At 42.9% G+C, this 17,456-nt stretch overlaps 1 protein-coding gene across 1 annotated transcript in view; it reads left to right on the forward strand.

The window, feature by feature from the left end:
- PPIP5K2 (diphosphoinositol pentakisphosphate kinase 2) overlaps positions 1 to 17,456 on the forward strand; it is a 3,486,936-nt gene that overhangs the window by 1,418,763 nt on the left and 2,050,717 nt on the right. Inside the window, 1 exon segment of the mRNA XM_044063880.1 lies at positions 2,843 to 2,968. Within this exon segment, the coding sequence (XP_043919815.1) occupies positions 2,843 to 2,968 (126 nt within the window).

Below are 17,456 nucleotides of genomic sequence, written 5' to 3' on the forward strand. Positions count from 1 at the left end.
CACCAGTGCCTGCATGGGACCTCAATTTCGTCTTGGAAAAATTAACTCTTCCTCCTTTTGAGCCAGCAGCATCTTCAGAATTGCAGTTTCTCTCCTGGAAAACAGTTTTCCTGTTGGCAATTAATTACTTCAGCAAGAAGAGTCTCGGAGATACAGGCCGTCATGGCAGTACCTCCATTTCTCATTTTCCATCAGGACAGAGTCTCTTTAAGGACCAAACCTTCATTCCTGCCAAAAGTGATATCCAGGGTTTCTCTAAACTAAGCAATTCACCTGCCTACTTTCTTTCCTAATCCTCAAAATAAAGGAGAAAAGCTTTTGCACACTTTTGACATACACAGACAATTGCGCTACTACTTGGATAGAACAAAGGCCAACAGAAAGTCTGACCAACTATTTGTAGCCTACGCTCCTGGGGTACAAGGAAAGGCAATTTCCAAACAAACAATTTCAAAATGGATTGGAAACTGCATCAGATTCTGCTACTCTTTCCATGGAAAAAGTGTGCCAGCCAATATCAGGCCACACTCCACCAGAGCTACAGCCACCTCCACAGCCTTTCTAAGCGGGGTGGCTACAAAGGACATTCTAGAAGCTGCTACATGGAGCTCCGTGCATACATTTTCCAAACATTACAACCTGCCTTTATATTCCAGATCCCGAGCAGGCTTTGCTTCTGCAATCCTGCAGGGCATTTTAGCTACACCATCCTTATCTTAGATCCTACCACCCCCAGCTTGGCTATGGTATTCAACCCATATGTCAGGATTGCAGTTGCATTCTTGAAGGACATAGTACAGTTTTGTACCTACCGTAAATGTAGATGTCCGATAGATATGCAACTGCAGTCAGGTTTTCCCTCCCTCCTACCCCTCTGTAATTATCTTTTTTAGGTCCACTCCCCCTTTTCCAAATTAGCTGGGGATAGCATTTATGGTGTATCTGTTTATTACTGTTGTGCATGTCTGGAATTTTATCCATTCTCTAAATTTAGCCTTCCTTGGAGGGCACTTGGCATCTGGGGCAAGAAACACGGAAGAAGATGGCGTCGGCTGATGCTTTATACCCTAGCCGCTCTGACGTCGGGGAGGAGGCGACATCAGCCGACGCCGGACCCGGACATTGGAATCCGGCCGACCGAAGGGCTGCCTGAGGCAGGACAACCCATATGTCAGGACTGCAGTTGCATATCTATCGGACATCTACATTTATGGTAGGTACAAAACTGTACTTTTCCCTTCATACAAATCCATCCTTCATCACCAAGGTTTGTTCTCAGTCTAATATAAATCAAACTTGAACTGCCAGTCTTTTTTTTCCTAATCATTCAAACAAAGCGGAATATAAGTTCCATCAACTTGATGTACACAGACAGTTAAGGTTCTATCTGCATAGAACCAAAGAGTTTAGGAGAGCAGACCAATTGTTTGCATCTTTTTCGGATATGAGAAAAGGTATGCCAGTCTCCAAGATAATATTATCAAACTAGATTTCAAGTGGACAGTATATGTGCAGCAGCAACCTGGGCTACCCCACATACTTTTATTACCCATTACAAATTGGACTTTGCCTCCAGGGGCAGAGGCTCCTTTATTTCCATGGTTTTTAGGAGTATATTTCCATGAGCCACCCGAGAAAAGGCTGCAAGGGACGCTGTCCAATATGTAAGAATGAAGGCGAGATAGTACTACAGAACATAAAGAAGTTTTGTACTCACCATAATGTTCCATATTTGTAGTCCAACTCGCCCTTCATTCTTACGAACCCACCCACCTACCCCCGTCCATGTATCCTTGGAGGATCTGGAGACAAGATAGTGTCTATCTTCCCTAGGGTTGGAGACCTTTCATCTTCATTTTTCCTTGTGGAAATACCTTCTGTCACTTTTATAGATAGCAGCAAACAAGATCTAGGAATTTTTACTAGTGCACTATGGGATACCTACCTTGCCACGAGCCAGCTTAGAGACTTCGAGTTTTGTAATTGTCCAAGTTGGAGCCGAGGATCGGCTCTGAACCCATATGTAAGAATGAAGGGTGAGATGGACTACAAACATGGAATGTTATGGTGAGTACATAACTTCTTTTTTGTATTAGTTTGTAGTGTATTCTTGCAAATGGCAGAATTCTTAAGGAAGTGTAGACTTTTGATAAGGTTCATAGGTTCATAGGTTTATACTAGGCTATCTGCCCTAAGGCATTTATAAGCTTAGCCCAAAGTTTTGTGGCTTACGCCACCCCTTATGTTAAAAAATACTGTGCCCATTAGTTTGTTGTGCCTCTGTCCAGCAGTGACACAGAGATGATTCCCGGGGTAAACCTACGATCTCCCATCCACCGGTCAAGATTTCTTTTGAACAGAGCCAGCGAGGTGCTCTGCCTCACATGGACCGGGATTTTATTCCACAGCATAGGGAGTCTCTGGGTAGCTTTAGCAAGAGATTCTTGGATGAGCTGCGTGCAATTATGTCAGTTTATTGTCACTGTCTACCTCTTACTTGGGCAACACACACACACACACACACACACACACACACACACACACACACACACACACACACCACACTTAATGAGCGGTAATCAGTTATTTTAATGCTGTGATTAAATGTGTATATAGAATACCACTAATGATTCTTGTTTGGATTTGTTCTTTTTTTCCCATTAATTCCTCCTTTGAGTGATGCCTAGTTTTCCGATAGAAAAAGAAAATGTTTTGGCTAACATGCATAAACTAACCAAAATTTTTTGATATGTTTTGTTATACTTTCAAGGAATATTATGTCACCAGCAGTGCTTTGTTGTCCTTTTTGTGTGTTATATTTGTAATATTTGTTTGCTTGCAGACAACAGAAGAGTCGAGCCTTCTTTGCTTTTAGTACTAAAATGGGGTGGAGAACTAACTCCTGCAGGCAGGGTTCAGGCCGAGGAGCTTGGACGAGCATTTAGATGCATGTACCCAGGAGGTCAAGGTAAGTTGCAGTCTATTCCCACCTTTCTTTTTACTTGGTTATGACGTGCATATCTTGGGCAAAACAAACATTTAATTGTTATAGTGTAGAAATAAGAGTATTATAGTCACCATTAGATCACTGTTGCAGTAGTGCGCGCACGCGCACACACACACACACACACATCTATGACATGGCCTGCCAAAGATATTGGATGCCCAGATATTCTACAAAAGCTTTGAACACCTTCCTCAAACTCTGCATGTCCATTCAAGCACATGAGCATGCTGGTATAAAAAGGACATATGGGCACCAAAATTCAGAACTTACTTGCTGTTGAAATGCTTAGTCAGGCATCTCATCAGCTTAGCAGTTTCAGCTGCTGTGGTTGGCTTTTTTATAGTTTTTGGAAAGATAACTACCCTATTGAGGACCTTCTTGTTTTCTGTAGAAAGTTTTATCAACTTTTAGCATGTTTGTCAGGAAAGGAAATGGGTGTGCAGAAGACAGATTCCTTATAAAGATGCCCACGCACCCTGTATTTTATATTTAGGAGAGAAAATCACAATGTCAGGTTATATATGATGTTTTATCCTTTACCTCTATAACAATAAAAGGGTAGGCTCAATTCTCTGAGACTTTTTCTTGAGAACTGATTTCTTAAGGTTATGGTGTCAGCAGCTATGGATTCTGACTCTTATTCTATGGATTTACCCCTCATGTAAAGAGCAAAATATCCAGAGAAGCTTCCGAAAGGAATTGTTCATCTCTTTTCAGTGGTCTGGGACAGAAAGTTCACTTAGATAGTTTTGTAGTCCTTGGGTCTTCAATGTGATTTATCTGGTCTCTCTGGCGAGGCTCCATGGGAAGCCTTTAATGCCCAGCCACAGCAGACGTCAAGTCAGAGAAGGTCAAACCTCACTTTATTCTTACTGAGGAAGAGGGAGGAATTTTTTGGGTCCTGGTAAGGGAGGATATAGTTGGGTCATTTATTTATATTTATTTCAGTTTGTTGACTGGGTAGGTGCGATGGTCAGATGACAGTTAGCAGCCACAACCCTCATTGATGGAGATTTAGATGTCAGATTCTTCCCTTTAAATATTCAGATTACAGATCCCCTAAGGAAAAGTCTCCGAAGGCTAAGCATTTGTTGTAGCTCCTAAGCAGTATCCTACCCTCACCCAGGATGATGCCACAGTATAAACAAGCAATGACTGACTTCAACAATTGGCTCAGCTTCTGGTGTCAGTCCAAGTGAATCCACTTTGTCAGCCTAGGCCGATATGGTAGACAGACCTCGCTGAGATGGTCTGCACATATTGCAAGAAGGGCTAACACAAACAAGTGATTGGTGCCACATCAGTGGTCTAAAACTAAATGCAAAAATGCGTTATTATTCTCTTTGGCAAAACGGAATTCCATACAAATTACAGTATTGACAGCACCCCCCTGTGTTCCAACCCAGTGGTGCAAGATTTGAGAACACAGGTTGATAGCAATCTGAATTTTGACCACCAAGTTTCCACAATGGTAAGGAAAGCCTTCTATGTAGCGCACCTCATAAGCAAGGGCATAGCATCCAGGTCGAGGGATATCATAACTCCACTAGAGTATAATGTGCCCTTTTTTCATGTACCTCACTGAACATCTGCAGCAGCTGGAGAGACCTCAGAGGTTTTTCACTAAGAAAATACAGGGACTCCAAACCATGACCTATGTGGACAGGCTGAAAACCCTGTCACTTTACTCTCTATCTTATAGGCTGTTGAGAGGTAAGTTGTGCCTGGCATATAGGTCAATCCCCAACCCTGTCCTAATGTAAATGCTGCACATCCCTGAAGTCAAATGGCACAGTAGTTGCTTGATCTAGGGATCACAACATAACTTGTGACATTAACGGAACTTGCCGGAGAGACAGAGACTGCCGTTTCTCTAGCATAGACTTCCTATTCATGTAAAACAGAGCTCCTCACTGACCATATTCAAATACAACCTAGATAACTGGATGGGAGACTTTAAATTCATCCCTGGGGTGGCACCCATTTCTCTCATGGACAAAAGTAGCTGGTGTTGATCGCAGTCCTGCTATGTTCATAAATTCATCCTGCAAACTACCCAAAAAGAACAAATGAGGATACTTGGGATTAACAACCCTCGGCTTGTAAAGACTCTAGGGCCACTAGCCTAGAACCTTCTATAAACCTATGTTCATCATATTGATCACTGCTGCAGTAGACTTGGCTACATGAGTTAGGTCCTGCATAGGATACAACAGCGGGCCAGCTTCAGGGCAACTTCCACATGCCCAGTCAGTCAGTCAGCTCAAGCTGAGCTGACTAAAAAGTCAGTATGCTCCTCTGAGGCTTTCAAGGATTGACAGATGGCTTGTGCTGCCCCTTTGCTGGGCACCTTGCCACCACAGCAGGCTAGCAGTTTGCCTCACCCGCAGATGGATGACTGTGCAGCGGCCATTAGTTGCACCTCAGACCACTCATCTTTTACCCCGGATCTCTCTGGTGTAGCAACCACAGCCGTTATAGAACAGGAGTTAGCCATGTCGTGTACAGCTGTTTGGGTCTTTTCGATGGACGAGGGAGAACCGCTCTTGTCAGTCCTGGGAGAGGTAACAGGGAAAGCTTCCCTGTGTTTGCAAAATGTTGTGCCCTTCCCCGAGGAAGCTGATGCTGCCATTAATAAATGCTCCATTTTTCCTGTCAAAAAGAAACATAAAACTAAATATGCATCTACTCCTCCTCAAATTTCCTTAGACAGGAATAGTTTACTGGGTTTAGCTTAGAGTTTAATTCTGGCTGTTGATCCTTTTTATAAAGTAGTGTCTGGTAAAAGAAAGAGGGGTGCTTCTTTTCTTAAAGAGATTTGAGATTCTGAATCTGCACAGGAAGATGAATGGACAGATACAGTGCTTTCTCCTCAGATTTCTGTTTCAAACTCAGAGGAGAGCTCAGTTTCCTGTTCTTCCTGTGAGGGATTCTCTTTCTCTGAGGTTATTTCCAGCGTGTGCCAGTGTTTTCATCTGGAAAAATTGAGATTTATCTGTCTCAGAAAATAATATGACTTGTTACAGAAGGAATTTCCAGAACTGATACCCATTCCTCCAGTTCTGTCCGATTTGAATAATGTGTGTTACTGCCTGAAATTTGTCTGATAGTCAGACAGCTACCACTAAAAAGTTGGATAGAATGTATAAAGTCCCTTAACCTTTCAACTTTTTTACACTCTTCCCAAACCTGACCCAGCAGCTATGTCTTTAATTAATCCTGCTGCTGCTGCTACCTAGCATTTATTTAATTCCTACTGTGCTATTTCTGATAAGGATGGGAAGATGACTGATGAGTATGGGGAAAAAATGCTCCTTCAGCTTTGATTTTCAGAGTTTTGAATTGTCAGACTCGTATGCTAGTTTGTTCTAATTGTGAAAGTATGAGGAATGTTTGGTGTGCAGTTTCTTCTTGTGAGGAAAGTCTGCTAAACTGGTTTAGTTTCTTCAGTTGTACAAGTCTCTAGTCATTAGTGTGTGTATAACTCATTTGATACTTCTGCCAGTCTATGACCATTGGTACTTTTCTGATGAGGTTTGCCTGTCTGTGTTCTCAGAACCTCCTAGATGATGATGATGAGATTTTAAATTCTCCTTTGGATAGATATTTGGTTTTTGGTGCGTCTGCTGCAGAGGTGATAAAAAAGTGTGATGAAGGGAGTAAGCTGATTCATGGAGCCTGTTAAGATTTTTTAGCCCTCCTTTTCCAAAATTTTCAAAGGAATTCTAAAACCATTCATCCAGTTTTGCTAGAAAACAAAATAAGCAGTTTAGACAAATTACAGATAAACAGATGTTTAAGAAGCAATGGCAAGGGAGTTCCAAAAATAATTCTGGAACTTCAACAAAACAAGACAGTCCATTAAGTCAGAATGACTATTTAAGGGACCCTGTCTCCCTTTCCCACCCTGGCAGCCCCATTTCCCCTTTCAGAAAGTTTGAATTGACACTTTTTTCTTTGGCAGCAGATTGTTTCATACAAATGGGTTCTGAAGATCATTCATTGAGGTTACAGGTAATAGTGGAGGGACATTCCTCCTTTCCAAGGGATAATTAGTCATTTACCAGACCCAACTCTTATTTCTATGTGCCATTCATCTTATGCTATCCCAGGGAGTGATAGAACCAGTTCCTCCTTCACAAGTGAGGAAAGGTTTTTATTCAGGGATGTTTTTAATGCCAAAGAAAGAAAATGCTTGAAGACCATGTCAGGGTCTTTCTTTATCAACACGTTTGTGGCAGTGCCCAAATTCAAAATTGTCACTTTCACAACCTGATACCTCTTCATCCTCATTCAGGTTACCTGGTAACAGTAATTTTAAAAGACTTCAACCAGACTGCGGGCGTTTCTTAAGGCTTTGCATGTCTGGATCACACTATCAGTTCTTTGTCTTACCCTTTGGACTCTCCACTACGCCCAGTGTGTTTACAAAGTGACAACTCCATTTATAGCTTATTGCAGACTACAGTGTATTTACATTTTTCCATATTTAGGGCACTTGTTTATGTTTGCGGAGTCTTTTTCAAAATGTCAGAAATATCTCTCTAGGGTGAGTGATCTCTTCCACAAGATTAGATTCCAAGAAAACATTCAAAAGTCTTTTTTTTTTTTAACTCCATCACACATTATTGTGTTCATGGGGTGTCTGCTAGAATCCTCAGTGTAAAGAGTTTTTCTTCCATAGGAAAAAACTAAGATCTTCGTCTAGATCTGTTTCTAAGGTTTTCCACTGAGGCTTAAGTTGCTGTGAGGGAATACCTCAAGACTATGGGTTTCATGGTATCTGTGATTCTCATGATACTCCTGGCAGGACTCCACATGTGTAAGATGTAAGATACAATGGTATCTGGAGCATTTAGTCCCAGTGCCAACACCCTATATCTTTTCAAATTCTGCTGCTGGGGTTTGTCCATACCACTCCACTCTCCAGATTTTCGCAGAATGTCCAGATTTTTGCCTTATATTTCTGGCCTGTTCCTCATACAATTTTTGATTTTCTGGCAAATCCCTGAGGATTTAGGGCCTTAAATAATGACAGACATTTGCGTTTGACTTCATATCCTTCAGAAAATGCATGATAACCCAACAATTTTTATTCTAGTAACTTTGTTTATAAGAGCAGTATTTAAAAATTGTCCCTATTTTTGGGCCTTTGTCCCCCATTAATTTTGGCTTTGTGCAGATGAAGGTATGGATTGTCAGAAGAGAAATCACTTGGTGAAGACAGCAAGTGTCCTTAAATCTAGGTTTCCCCTTCTCCCTCCGTGTTCCAAAGCAGTAAGTCACCACAGATGACTTGGACTTTGCTTGGAAAACAAAATCAACTTCATTTGACTGTTTTTATAATAGGGTCTTAATTCCTTTTAGGCACCTGTTTACTGAGGACGTGCAGCAGGTTTCAATGGAGGCAAGAAAGCCTGCTACTAGAAAGTTATATAAATCCATTTGAGCTACTCAAGTCTTCTAACTTCACTGATGAGGTTCTTAACAGGGAAAACAGTTTTACTATTTACTGTTAACACTTCTGCAAGTAGGATATCGGAGTTGCAAGCTGTTATGGTATGCCAGCCCCATCTCATTTTCCATAGAGACAGAGTTTCTTTGATAACTAATCCTTCTTTTATGCTTAAAGTGGTATCTTAGTTTACTTTAAGCCAAACTATCCATCTCCCTGTTTTCTTTCCTGAATCTAAAAATGAGACAGGAAGGATGCTTCATACCTTGGATGTCCACAGACAGCTCAGGTACTTTCTTGACATAACTAAATCTTTTGGATGTTCAGATCAGTTGATGCCCTAACTGAAACTGGGTTACAGTATTCATCCAAATGGGTTTTCATCACTGGCATCCATCCAGGATACCAAAGTTTTAATTAACTTAGACTCCCCAGAGATCCACATTTGGTTGTTAGTACCATTGGCTTCACTAATCGTTACCCAGTAAGTGCCCTTCCTGTTCTTACTACTAAGAGATGTGGTTTAAAATTGTTAGAAGTCAGCTAGGAGGGTAAGTGCAAGTGCAGTAGGCAGATTTCATACAAGGACATGTATACTAAGTGCCTTTTTGTCTAGACCCTGATCTTGACTACAAATCCTTTTCCATTCGTCAGTTGTTGGTACCCAAGACCCTCAGATCAAGAGACTCCTTACTCAATATCTTTCTTGAAACCCAGTGATTGAAATGCCTAGCCAAATCTAAGATGGTGGACTTTCTGGACTCCAACGTCACTCTTCCCCCTAAGAAAAAAAAAATCGAGGCCCCAAGATGATTCCCAGTCCAATGTTGGAGTCAGACATACTTGCTGTCTCCCTATTTTCTTTCCTGAATCTAAAAAGGAGGGAGAAAGGATGCTCCATACCTTGGATGTCCACAGACAACTCAGATACTTTCTTGACAATTCTAAATCTTTTAGATAGTCAGAGCAATTGTTCATTTATTATGAAAGTAAGAAGAATGGACAACCTGTGCCAAAACGGACTATTTCCAAATGCTTTTCTAAGGCTGTACCTTTCTTATGCTCACAACAGCAAAACTATTCCAAGCAAGCCAAGGCCCACTCCACTTTTTGGGAAGGGTTGGATTCTAGAAGCTGTAACTTGGTCATCGGTATGTACTTTTACAAAACACTAAGCTTGATTCCTAGGTCTAGATCAGGCTATGCCAGGACTATTTTCCAGGGATCCTGGACTTTTCTCCTTCCATTTCCCAAATGTAGTAAGCTAGGGTAATCTACCTGTATAGTGAAAGCTACTGTAGTAGTGATCAATATGGTAAACATAATACAGTTGTATAAGTAAACTTAGCATAACAGTTGATGTTCAAATGATCACTGCTGCAGTAGCTAGTCCCTTCTTCCACCCCCCCCCCTTGTTTTTTGATTTGTTGTTTGTCAGGGTGTGAACATTTAATGATCTGTAGTCCTATCTCGCCTTCATTCTTACATGTGGGTTTGGAGCCGATCCTCGGCTCCGACTCGACCGATTACAAAGCTCAAAGTCTCTCAGTTGGCTCACGGCAAGCTGGGTATCCCATAGTGCACTAGTAAGAATCCCCAGATCTCATGTGCTGCGTCTACGAGTTCAGAAGTACTTCTTTCTTGGCAGTGGCTAAGTTGGATATTTTCATTATTATTATTGTTTTTATTGATATTTTTTGCATACAGTAATTAGCTTAGTTTACATAGCTTAGTCGTAGTTATTATAGGTAGTTAACAGTAGTGTGTTTTTGATATTTTTTCTGAAGTTATTGTTGAGAACTTGTTGGTCATTGCTAGGCCCATTTGTGTTCTCTGTGTGGTATCCCTCTCCTGTGTGCTAGTTTTTTGGGATATTTATTTCTATTACCGCAGGTCCATGTTTGTGTTAGAAACTTTTTTTCTAGTATTGTTTTTCACTAGAATAGTATTCTCGTGTGCAGTGTTGTTTGCTTCTTATTAGCTAGTAATTAGCCTGTTGTTTAAATTTACAATTTGTGGCAGTTTTTCTTCTTGACTTAGCTTCTTTCCTGTTTTACAGCTATGTCCATTTAAGTTAGAGGACCTAGTCCCGTATTAACCCTTTTTCTGGTATTTTTTCCTCAAGGCTAGACCTGTTTAAGTTAGAGGATCTAGTCCTCAGTTGTGTTTCCTTGTGTGCAGTGATTCTTGCAGGGCTAGGCCCGTTTAAGTTAGAGGACCTTGTCTTCTTTTGCTTTCTCTAGTGTTCTGTTTGTGTGAAGCATGTCTAAGGAGTCAAAGGATCATAAACCTTCAGGTTTTAAAAAGTGTCTTAAGTGCTCCCAAAATATGTCTATAACTGACGGACATAGTAACTGTGTTTACTGTCTCTGTGCCATTCATCTTTAGGAAACATGTTCTTTCTTTCGCTCCTTCAGCTCTCGAGTTCTCCAAGAAAGGAAGAACAAACTAATCCTGAAAGGTCTCCTTAAGCCTTCCTTTGAGGAGGATTTAGCCAGCTCTTTATCCTCACACTCCAAGTCTCCTTCTTCAAACAAAGAGAAGGTCAAGTCGGCCAAGAGGCATTCTCCTGCGCTGACTATTTTATCTGGACCTCCTCAAAAAGTATTGATATTGGACAAGCTTTCTACCTTGTCAGCTCCACTGCCCTCGGAGCCAGTCGAAGTTATCGATATTAACACTCCAGTGTCGGCCCCAAGTTTTTCGGAGCCGGTCCAGAGAGTTATTGCTGGTCTCTCTAACTTTACGATCTCCTATATTGCAGAGATCTAGGTCGCCTACCTTATCGTCCAGATCCTCCAAGAGCCTTTCTGAAGAGGATGAATAGTGCTTCGACTCTTGAAGTCGTCGGCATTACCAAAATTGTTGTTGGCTCCGACCCAGTCAGTTCTGGAGCCATCTAAGACCATTCTCTCTGTTGCTGTTCCTCCTCCGAGCCATGTTGGTCCTTGGAGCCAGAGCTTTCGGTGCCACTTGTTGTGGAACCCTCGGTTCCAGCACCTCTTGTATCTGTCTCAGAGCCGAGTTCCGCTCCGACACCTTCGGCGCCGTCCTTGGTGTCTAGGAGCCGAAGCTCACCAGTCGGCACCAACAGGGACACTTGGACCTGAACTTCTTCGGTTCTGAGCCTACCTCTTAGTGCGTTGGCTAGGCTGAGCTCGGATCCTACATCCATCTCAGAGCCGGTTGCTTTGGAGCTGAAGGCTACTCCTGTTTCCTCGGAACCAGGACTGTCCTCGGAGCCAGAGAGATCTGCATTTGAGATGATGAGCATGCTGTCTAGGTCGTCAACTCCGCACAAGGGTACCGATGCTCTTTCCCCTCAAGCACCGACCTCTGTCTCAGCACCATCTCTCTCTCTTGGCAGCAGAGACCCGCAGCCTCAGGAGCCCCCGCTGGGTGGCCCCCCAGTCTTCCAAGACCTCCCCAGAATATCCTTTTGAGGAGCCCCCTCGGAAGAGGACTTGCAAGAGGAAGCATGTAGACTCCCCTGTTGAGTCCATCAGCTCTGACACTGACCTCGGGGAGTCAGAAGGGTCCCCTAGGTCGTTCTTTGATGATATCTCCTTTGTAGATATCTTAGAGATCCTGAAACAGAGAGGCGGCTAGCCCACTGTCATCCCTTCTGATGAGGAGTCTGTGTACCTGAAGGCTTTCAGTTCTCAACCTTCAGCCTCTTTGGTGTCTCCACCTTTCGATGAGCTCCTGGACCTAGTTAGTCAAAAGATGTGGGAAACTCCTGATACCGTGGAACCAGTCCCCAGAAGCTCCAACAAATTTCTTTCAGCTTCCAAAGAGAAGGCATTTTTGACCAAAGGTGTGCTTGTAGATACCATGGTGGTGGCAGCAGCCACAAAGAAGGAACTAACGGAGACTTCTACATCTGTCCATCCACTGAACAAGGAGTCTCGAATGATGGATAGATATAGGAAGCGTGTCTTCTCTTCGGCAGCTTTTACACTCAGATCGCTGAATTACCTCACTCATTTTACTAGGCTTCAAAGAGATCTTTTGAAGGAGCTAGGAGATGCTCTCCAAGGTACATCAACTGAAGGAGTCCCTGAGAAAGTCACTGTTCAGTTGTCCACCTTAAACTCCATTGTTAACTCCTCCATGAGGCTGATATCCTATGCAGCAGATAGAGCGAGTAGGGCAGCGGGTTCAGAAGTTTCCCTTAGGAGACAGTCCTGGATGCATTTATGTAACTTTGTGGGGCCCTTCAAATCTACTTTTACCAAAGCCCCCTTTAACAGTTCCTCTTTGTTTGGATCAAAGGTAAAAGATACACTCACCAGGTGCGAGCAGGAAGGGAAATCTCTCTCTGCCGTGGGAGTATGTTTTTCCATCCCTTCTAGACCATACCCCAAGGGTCAGAGAGGCGGGTAAATGTGATTCAAGAAATCCCAGAGATTTTTCCCAGACACACAGGGTGATTCCTCCTTCAGAGGCAGAGGAGGAGGAACTAATGGTAGACGTTGCCTTAGAGGCAGGGGGAGCCCGGAAAATCAGGTTGGCCGCAATTCCTTTATTGGACATCCCTATCAGTGTTCTTGATGTGAGGCCCGACTGCGCTTCTCTGGAGCCAGTTGGGGGTCGCTTATCTTTGTATCCAGAAGCCTGGCTTAACAACACCCAAGACAAATGGGTACAAAGAAATAATCACCAGAGGATACTCCATACCCTTCTTTCTTCCACCCCATACCTGCAACAAAATCCCAGATGTTCCACCCAATCACAGGGATCAAGCAACCATAGAAGTTCAAAAGTTGCTTACAAAGAGAGTCATCCAGACCGTCCCCGCAGACCAGATAGGATTCGGAACTTACTCCAGATTCTTTTTAGTGCCAAAACTAACAGGGGATTGGAGGCCCATTTTGGACCTCAGCAAATTAAACAAATCAGTGAAGAAGTCCAAGTTCCGAATGGTAACACTGCAGTCTATACTTCCTCTGTTAGGGAAAGACAATTGGATGTGCTCCATAGACCTCCAAGATGTGTACTACCACATAAAAATGGACAGAGCATCGAGGAGTCATTTATGCTTCCGGCTGGGAACCAGTCATTACCAATTTCGTGCTCTGCAATTTGGTCTCACCATAGCCCCCAGGGTGTTCACCAAATGCATGGCAGTAGTGACAGCTCACTTGAGAAGTCTTGGATTCCAAGTGTTTCCGTACCTGGATGACTGGCTCCTGACCGCCACCACCAGACACCTACTACAAGCCAGGGATTCAACCATCCAGCTCTGCACTCAACTAGGGATTACGATAAATTGGGAAAAGTCTGCCTTGTCGCCCTCTCAATATGTGACTTTTATAGATGCAGAAATAGACAAAGTCGCCATGATGGCTCATCTTCCTGCAGACAGAATACAAAATCTCAGACAACAGATATACACTTCCTCAACAAAGAGTCAAAGTCAAGACAGTGCTGAAACTTTTAGGGGCCATAACTCTAGTTTCACTAGCCAGACTACAGATGCGAATCCTTCAATGGTTACTCTTTTCCCAGTGGTCCCTTCAACAACTACCTCTGTCTCATCCTATTCTGATAACAAAATCTTGCAAAAAGGACCTTCGTTGGTGGATTCAGCCTGATTAACTAACGACAGGAACACCTTTCCTTCCTCGCCAACCCGTTGCTACTGTGACCACCAAATAGGGTGGGGGGGGAGGGCATTATCTAGGCAGGACTGTCCAAGGCACAGGGCAAGATCATGAGCCTCACTTGCATGTCAATGTCCTAGAAATGAGAGCAGTGCTACTAGCGTTGCAAGCACTTCACAACTTTCTCCCTCTAGGGACAATAGCAATCCAATCGAACAATATGTCAGTGGTATCGTATCTAAACAAACAAGGAGGAACCAGGTCCTACCCCCTATGTTGAGAGGCTCTTCATTTTTGGTAGTTGGCGATGTCTTCCCAATGCTTTCTAGTGGCAACGCATATACTCGGGACTACCAATGTGATAGCCGACAAGCTCAGCGGGGCAGTCTTGATGCCTCACGAGTGGTCTCTAAATCAGAAAGTCACAGAACAGATTTTCCACAAATAGGGAAACACTTGCTGCAATCTGTTTGCCAGTCCAATCAACGCCAAATACAGCAGCTACTTCTCCCTTATACCCCCCTCCGGGGGGGGGGGGGCAGAGAGAGACACACTTGTTCACAACTGACCTGCGGGACTTCTTTATGCATTTCCCCCCTTTCTGCTGATATCGAAGGTGATCCAGAAAGCAAAGACCTTGGGAAGCAGATTGATTCTTATCTGGTTCCCCTTTCTTGGGCCTCACCTTCTAGATGATCCATGGACTCTGGATCCAGTTCCAGACCTCTTGACACACATGTCAGGCACCCTCCACCCCTGCCTCCACACCCTCAACTTGACGGCATGGCTGCTCCACTTCCATCCCTAGTCAGGCTTCATGATTTTGCACCTGCAGTTACCCATATCCTCACTTCTTCCCACAAGCCTTCCACAGGGAAATTATATGCTAGCAAATGAAAAAAATTTCCTATCTGGGCAAAAGAGAACAATGTAGATCCTTACACAGCCTCCATTCCCTTGGTGTTAGAATTCCTAACCGAACTTTTATACCAGGGATCAGCTGCTGCTGCAATCAAAGTTCAACTGGCAGCGATCTCCAATTTTCATTTGGGACAAAATTAGCCTAATCTTATGGCTTGCAGATTGTGTAAAACTTTCCTTAAAGGCACTACCTTGCTAAGACCTCCTTTTCAGGAACCTGTATCTCCTTGGGATCTAAATTTTGTTCTGTCCAAACCTACTTCCCCACCTTTTGAACCCGCACATTCCTGTGAACTGAAGTTCCTTTCTTGGAAGACAACTTTTCTAGTAGCTGTTACATCCGCCAGAACAATGTCAGAGTTACAAGCACTGTCAGTCAAACCTGTCCTTCATTCCCAAGGTTATCTCTCAGTCTGATTTGAATCAAACTATCGAATTGCCAGTATTTTTTCCTAATCATTCAAACAGTGCAGAATATAAATTTCATCAACTTGATGTTCACAGACAGTTAAGGTTCTATCTACATAGAACCAAGGAACTTAGAAAATCAAACCAATTGTTCGTATCCTTTTCTGAAACAAGAAAAGGTATGCCAGTCTCTAATATAACTATCAAATTGGATTTTAAACTGTATCTCTTTTATTTACTCTTCCAATGGTAAGGAAGTTTAAGGTTAAGACTGTGTATCTACCAGAGCCTTATCCACATCTGCTGCCTTTCAAGCCAGAGTCCCAATTGACAGTATTTCTGCAGCAGCAACTTGGGCTACCCCTCATACCTTTATTACTCATTACAAATTGGACTTGGCCTCCAGGGGTAGAGCCTCCTTTGGTTCTTGGTTCCACGGTTCTTAGGAGTATATTCCCCTGAGCCACCCGAGAAAAAGGTGCTAGGGATGCTGTCACACATGTAAGAATGAAGGCGAGATGGGACTACAGAACATATAGAAGTTATGTACTCACCATAACGGTCCATGTTTGTAGTCCATTTCACACTTCATTTTTACAAACCCACCCACCTACCCCCGTCCATATATCTTTGGAGGATCTGGAGACTAGATAGTATTTCTCTTCTGTAGGGTGGAGACCATTCATCTTTGTTGTTCCTTAAGGAGATTTTTTTCTATCACTTTTATAGACAGCAGCAAACAAGATCTGGGGATTCTTACTAGTGCACTGTGGGATACCTACCTTGCCATGAGCCAACTGAGAGACTTTGAGCTTTGTAATCTGCTGAGTTGGAGCCGAGGATTGGCTCTGAACCCACATGTAAGAATGAAGGGCGAGATGGACTACAAACATGGAACGTTATGGTGAGTACATAACTTCTTTTTTTTGTTTTTTCCTAGCATTGTCCTTTCAGGGTTTAGCCTCCTTATTGCTGTTGGGATGAAAGCTTTTAAGGGTTTTGCTCCCAAACATGTCTTTTTAGTTAGCACAGCTTGAGCTACCGTTTTGGTGTGTGGAAGGTGCCATGAAGCTTTGGAAGCTGGACAACTGTTCTGTCCTATGCAAAATGTAACCCATGTAGATAAGGCTACTGCTGCAGTGATCATTCGAGCATCTATTGTTATGATGTTTACTTACACATTTTTACCCCTCCCACCAACCTTTTACACTTTCACGTCAGAAGGGATCCCAGGAAGATTGGTATAATTTTGCTCATGGACTTCTTAAATCAAAACAATCCATAGAGTCCAGTGTCTTCTCCAACAAAAAGCAAGAGCTGTCCTGAGGAGGAGATTGTCTCTGAATATGAAGAAGGGCTTGACTATGCGTCATTGCTTTCTTCTTCTATTCCCTCTGAATCTGAACAGACTCTGACTTCAGAGTTCCTTAATAAGAAAACTCTTTTTGACCTTGCTCCATGGGAACAAACTAAGACCCAGGCATAGTACATGACCAGTCAGACCAGATTTCTGGCATCCTTAGCTGAGAAGGCAGACCTTTAATTTGTTCTCATTGAGGGAGAGGAAGGAGTTCATCAACTCCTTGTAAATGAGGTTAAGCAATTGTTGATGCTCAATTTGGACTTCCCAAAACCCTTAAGTATCTGTCTCTCTCTCTCTACCTACATCTCTACCTTTGTCTCTCTCTCTCCATTTCTTCGTCCTTTGGATGATTATGTTGGTGATGCCTCTTCTGATTCACAATACCAGGTAAGCATTATAAGGTGACACACTCATAAGTTTCATTTTGAGAATCACATTGCTGACTCTATGCTGTCATGTCTTTGGATGAGGACAGTAGTTCAGAACTATTTTCTTCTGTCCTTGTCTTTAATGAAAAAAGATAGAGCTTTTGACAGGCATGGGCAGCAGTTGTTTGTTTCTTCCAAAATAGATTTTATAGCAATTGACTGCTAGCACACATGGCAAAATACCTACATGTGAAGTTGTTCAATCTCGCCGTTCATTCTTTACTAACGGGTTCGGGTTCGTATCCGGTCCATGTAACCTATCCTTCAT

The sequence above is a fragment of the Protopterus annectens genome, chromosome 2.part2 (genome assembly GCF_019279795.1).
Source record: "Protopterus annectens isolate FY-2018-M chromosome 2.part2, PAN1.0, whole genome shotgun sequence".
NCBI classification, from domain to species: domain Eukaryota; kingdom Metazoa; phylum Chordata; order Ceratodontiformes; family Protopteridae; genus Protopterus; species Protopterus annectens.